This window comes from Morone saxatilis, unplaced genomic scaffold (assembly GCF_004916995.1).
Source record: "Morone saxatilis isolate NCDOM2014 unplaced genomic scaffold, NCSU_SB_2.0 Contig23, whole genome shotgun sequence".
NCBI lineage: Eukaryota > Metazoa > Chordata > Actinopteri > Moronidae > Morone > Morone saxatilis.
The window spans coordinates 9,696,919-9,702,867 of record NW_023339796.1 but is presented as its reverse complement, the minus strand read 5'-3'; the positions used below and the strand labels follow the sequence as shown (position 1 = coordinate 9,702,867).

The window sequence follows — 5,949 nt, the reverse complement described above, 5'->3', positions numbered from 1 at the left end:
AGTAACTCACCTCAAGAAGAGCTTCTTTTAACTTCCCATAGGCATCCTCCAAATTATCATTGACAATTATGGCATCAAATACACCAGGCTCTCTACCTATGGGGAGATATAAGTATGTTCAGTCATGTTTTACGTTTATGTGGTCACATTTTTGAGAACAAACAATAAATACTTACTAAACGCAATTTCCACCTTGGCTGCATTTAAACGCTTCTGGAGGTTCTCCTCTGACTCTGTTTTTCTGTCTCTTAAACGTTTTTCCTGAAATAATACAAATTTTAAAAAAGGGGTTCAATGTCCAGAAGGGATTCAGACATACTGAGAGCATCCATATGACCAGGTACCTGTGGTACAAAGAAAACTAACCCCAGGAACTCTCTGGCAGGAAAACAGGAACCTCGAGATGTGTGTGCAGTGTATCAACTCAATGAAATTAATTAAATTGCGTGCTTACCAGGATTGCCATGGATGGCGGCTGGATAGAGATGTAGATGGGATTGAGGTCTGTTGTTTTGATGTTCCTCACACCCTGCATGTCGATGTCAAGTATACAGATGAGGTTCTTGGCCTGGACGTCTTGCACAGCAGCTTTACTCGTCCCGTACATGTTCCCGGAAAACTCTGCATTCTCAATGAAATCGCCTTTGTCAATCCCTCTCTGCATCACCTCCCGTGTAACATAATGGTAGTCTGAAACACAAAGAAGAAAGAATGATGAGGAAAGCTGCGATACTACTGACTCAAAAAATGCAATTTACTGTTACAGTGGTTGTGAAAGAGGAGGAAGATGCTGTACCTTTGCCATTTTCTTCTCCAGGTCGGGGATTTCTCGTTGTATCTGAGGAGTGATAAGACATTTATGTCATAATGAATCATTTAAACAATTAGTTGACAGAAAATAAATCTGTAGGGCTGCTTATAGTGATTGTTTTCATTGTTGATTAATCTACTGGTTTTGGTCAATAAAATGTTGAAAAATAGTAAAAAAAAAAAAAAATATCAAGAGGTTTCATAAGCCCAAAGTCAGGTCTTTACATCACTTGTTTTTTTTGCAACCAGCAGTCCAAAATGTAAAAATATTTGTTTTCATGCAAAACATTTCTCCGGGTCAAGCTTCTTAAATGTGAATATTTGCTGCTTCCGTGTGTTTTTTATCACTGTACTAAAGTCATATGTCACAAAACAAGTTATATATCAGCTTGGGCATTTTACTGTTTTGTGTATGCCTGCACAGGCTTCTATGAGTAACATTAAGCACACATACTTGACTGTATGGTAAGAACACCACCAAAATGATTGTTTTATGGTCTGGCAAGCACAGAGTGGCAAACTTACGGGAGACGCTGAAGCCAAAGACACTGTCGTATTCTTTCATGAGCTTCTTCAGCAGAGTGCTCTTCCCTGCCCCGGACGGGCCGCTAAGCACCACAGGCCTGGGTCCAGCCATAGCTGAAAGAGAGGTGGGGAGGAGAGTTCAGTAAAGGAAACAAGTGGGTGAGGCTGAAGGGATGACAAATCCCCACTGGAATCTTACGACATGAGTCATATAAGGACCAAATCTGTCTGTGGATTAACATATGTCCTTAAAGAAAAAAACAAAAAACAAAAAAAAGACAGACATTTCACATTGTTACAGTAGGTTTACATGTTTCGACAAGCCCCGCTCTGGTGGGATAAACACCATAAATGATAAGCCAGCGGTTCTCAAAGGAAAAACCAAATGATGAGGCCAAAACACCCAAGCCTTGAGGTTTCCATGGTGCTGTCGAGGAGCAATTACTCACTAATTGGAGAGCCCTACTCTGCTTGTGATTGCAGGAAAGAACAAAACAGCTACAAGAAGCAAGGATGGAAAAACTGCTTTAAATAGATGTGTGGGCTCACATTCAAGTAAGTCAACTTCAAATTCCATTTAAGTTATGCAGTCACTATCATTTTACAAAACATCTCATCTTCTCTATACTGTACTATAATATACACAGCTTTTCTTTCATTAAAAACTATTTTAGGTAAGATACTCAATTAACAAATAAAATAAGGCCTAGTGCAGTGTTCCTCCTTACCTTTCCTCAATACACACAGAGCTCGAGCAGACAGGAATCAAGTGAACGGAGAGGTTTAAGTGCAGGAGGGAGGAGTGGAAAAAGAGAGGGCGGGGCCATGTTTGCACACTAGATTTTGTAGTTAAAGATACATTTAAAAGGTTGAAGAGATTTATCCACAATAATATGACTGATCTACATATATGTGTGTGTGTGTGTTTTATTTCTAGTCTAAAGGCTGAAACAAGGACCATCCATTTTGTCTAGTGTTTGCATGATCTTGTCTATGGGTAGGGAAAACAAGGCAGTATAACAGGAAGTCAGCAGTAACAAGCATCTTCCAAACATCTATTAACAAAAGGAAACCAACTGTAGCTGTGCTCCTGAGCTTATAAAAGAACTACAGTGAAAAGCTTTTATCAATCATCATTAATAACTGGTTATAGGCCTATTACTTACATCGATGTCAGGTATCAGACAGGTTGGCAATTATTCCAAAAACGAGGAATTCCATGTGACATGATGACATGTACCAAATTACAAATAATATATGTATATACACACAGTAGCTCAATCTATCTTTACAAACAGAAACAAAAATAAATTATGCTGGATCTTTTTATAGCCAGGAATAAAATCACGGCATTATGAGGCTTCTTGTCTCCAGGCAAACCAGACGCAGTGAGGTTGTCTTTGCAGGTGCAAATGACAAGTCGTTCTCCGATGCCTCTTGAACGCTTCCCGTAAACAGCAACATGGCTAATTAAAGGCGCAGGGGTTTTTTCTGTTTGGGCAATTTAAATCGACTTACTGTTCCCATATAACAAATGTTATTTATTTTACTGGTTATTGTATTGGTTAAAGGTTCAGAGAAACATGATACACTTCCCCAGAGAACCATGAGGACCTTCTGATATTGCTTTTTATTCCAAAACCCAAAAGGTATTAAATTCATAATGAGCTATAACAACTATTCCACACATGAGAAGCTACAACCAGTGAATGTTCAACATTTTTTAAACTAAAAGATCAAATTTGAGTTTCTTATTTACAAAAAGTACACTTGCAGCTACATACAATCGAACACCTACACAAGAATCAACCTTTTGTACTTGACAGAGAGCTGCCTGACAGGAAATGAGAGACCTGTGATATTACAAATTGGACACTTATTGGAAGCTGCACTGTGCTTGACTTCAACCATGTGCACTACGCCACATGTGATTGATAATTACCCCAAGAAAAAATTCAAATCATGTGAAATCTCTTACAGGTCTATAAGTCAGATACAGTCTGCTTGGTGTTCAGGTTGAGAGCTAGTTGATCGCCAAAAATATAACATAACTATAACTCATTTTAAAGCGAAAAAAGCTTCACATTTCATGGTTCCTGCTTCTTAAGTGTGATAATTGAATGTCTTTGTCTTATTTGATTTTTCAGTTATTTCATTGACAAAATGAGTTATTGATTCATAGAAAACAAAACAACTGACTGCAGCAGTCCTACCACAGTCCTATACAGTTTGTATTGTCACAACAGCAGTGTTGTTAGGTAGGTTTACCCTGAAGCAGAGATGATTTGGAGATTTTGTGGGTACATCGTTCAACCAGTTCTGATCCATATTCAGTCTAACGCTGTCCTCCTCTTCATTCCAACTCCTTTTATCTTTTGTCAATCTAAATAGAGCAAACAGAAACTGCAGAGTAGCACTTTCCATGTTTATTGTTATAGAGTGTCATAAGTGTTTGCAATCTTATGCCAGAATTATCTAACAGATAAACACTAAGGTATTGCAAAGTGCACTTTGACTGACTGTTAGGAGCAATAATAATGTTGTGAATTACATGGAAATGCTGAATTCATATTTTTTGTATGGTAAACAAAAACTAAAGTGTGAAGAAAATATGTGTGATTGCTTTGTGCATTGATTCTGATGGGTAGGATTTCTGGATAACTTTATAATCAAATGTTAACTAATCGATCTTAAAAGTAAAGTAGAGTTAAAGATGCAAGAGTGAATAAGCAGCATTAGGCTTTAACAAATGATAGCACATAACTCAACTGTCCACATAATGAACATAACATACATCTGATTTTTGAATTTCAATAGAGTTTGTACTTTATATACAATTGCTGCGATATGAATACAACAGATGTCTTTGGGATTGTTTTTTAAAATGTACTAACTCAGAGTATAATCCCTGACAGCCCCCATTAAAAGAAATAACGCTCGGATTTTGCCTTATTAGTCATTTTTTGGTAGCATTAAAACTGTCACACTAATAGCAGGAAGGACTGTGCAGCAGCAGTCACACTAATGATCAGACTACAGGTAACGTTGCATCAGCTAAACTTAATCGTGCTCAGTGAACACACAACACATCCATCTTCTTCCACAACACAGCAGAAACAATCTATCACACTGGAGGAGGAGGCGGGGTGAATGGCAGTGTTTGCTACAGTAATATGGCAGACAATTCAAAAACAACAGAAAACACACAAATATCCTCCTTCCTACCTGACAATAGCCTGGAAAAATATCTCATGTACATCGGGAGTTAGGTTAGTCCAAGACTTTGGGTCGGTCTCCGGAGGACTTCCTCCCTCCTCCGCTCTGTGTCTCTGCCCGTGCGCGAGCCATTAGAGGGAAACTGCGCTGCCTACGTCATCACTGCGGTGCTAAAAACGTCAACACGTTTTTACGTTCCCGAGCGTCGAGAGTGCGCGCGACAAAAACACAGAAACGTGGACTTTTGAAAAAAACAAACAAACAAAAGAAACAAACAAAAGGTATATCATTAGCCAGAGAGTTTAGATGAGACAAACAAACGCAGCCTTTTTTTTTGTCGTTTTAAATGTATGTATGTGACGGACTGGAAGCTGCAGCGTCTTTCTTAATGGGAAGAAACGTGCTCTTATTAATGTAACGTTGGCTTTGTTTATAGGCCGCAGAGTAACTTTAGTAGCACAGACTAGCTTTGAGTTGAAAAGCTGTTTTACACAACTTTGTTTCCTCTTGCGCTCTGTAGATTTCACTGGAGATAAATAGCAAAAGTTGAAGCTCACCGGTCAACGTAAACACCGCTGCCAGGAAGCACGTTGTTCCGTTCAACTCCCCGGATGAGTGAAAGCTGAAGGCCTGGACGACCGCGCTGCTCCGTGTGCTAATGTGGCTAAAGTCAGCTGGTTGAGCTACGTTAACTGCACGCTGCTTTTCTTTAAGTCACCGGCTGAACATGTTTGGTTCTTCGAGATCTGGAGGGGTCCGAGGGGGCCAGGACCAGTTCAACTGGGATGACGTGAAAGCCGATAAGCACAGAGAAAATTATCTCGGTAAGTCTAAAAAAAAAAAAAAGTGGCCGCAAATTCTGCTATCAGCGCTAACCAGAGGCAGTGCTAATAGCTGCTAGCTGTTTGCGAGTGGGACTGTAAAAAAAAAACAAAACAAAAAAACGCACACATTGGCTTCACATGCTGCTTTTCCTTTTACCTTTTGTTACAGAGTCCCTCATTACACAGTGTCTGGGCCGGTGGTCGCTCGGTATTAGTCCCGTTATCCACTCTACAGACAGCAGGTCCCAGTTTTAATCGCTCCCCTCTCTCTGAGCACACACACGTAGCCACTGTGCTATCTGAGCCCACACTGCTGTCACTAAACACGTAGCACCCACAGCTGTGACATAAAAGGATACAGCAGCATACTGCCCAGCAAATGTAATCGTTGTGGGGACACGGACATGCGTAAACACGTGATTTTGGTACATTGAAAGGCGTATTGTCACCACATCTGATACTGTTTTAGTAGCAGCAGAGTTTTTTTCTTCTTCTTTCTTTTAAGTATGGTGGGATCATGAGCTCAGCAGGTGACTCCGGAGAGAGGATGAGACCCAGAATTAAACATCTATAG

General features: G+C 39.8%; 2 protein-coding genes across 2 annotated transcripts in view; one reads left to right on the top strand and one right to left on the bottom strand.

The window, feature by feature from the left end:
* Positions 1 to 5,078, bottom strand: part of guk1a (guanylate kinase 1a) — a 6,788-nt gene extending 1,710 nt beyond the window's left edge. The window contains exons 1-6 of the mRNA XM_035671121.1: positions 4,561 to 5,078; positions 1,336 to 1,449; positions 797 to 838; positions 455 to 690; positions 177 to 261; positions 11 to 96 (exon numbers count right to left, since the gene is read on the bottom strand). Of these exons, the coding sequence (XP_035527014.1) occupies positions 11 to 96; positions 177 to 261; positions 455 to 690; positions 797 to 838; positions 1,336 to 1,449; positions 4,561 to 4,594 (597 nt within the window). The 5' untranslated portion in view covers positions 4,595 to 5,078. The remainder of the gene's footprint in view (positions 1 to 10; positions 97 to 176; positions 262 to 454; positions 691 to 796; positions 839 to 1,335; positions 1,450 to 4,560) is intronic.
* Positions 5,079 to 5,146: 68 nt separating this feature from the next.
* The window catches only part of cunh1orf35 (chromosome unknown C1orf35 homolog), a 4,090-nt gene continuing 3,287 nt past the window's right edge, over positions 5,147 to 5,949 (top strand). Inside the window, exon 1 of the mRNA XM_035671120.1 lies at positions 5,147 to 5,375. Coding sequence (XP_035527013.1) covers positions 5,279 to 5,375 — 97 coding nt within the window. The 5' untranslated portion in view covers positions 5,147 to 5,278. The remainder of the gene's footprint in view (positions 5,376 to 5,949) is intronic.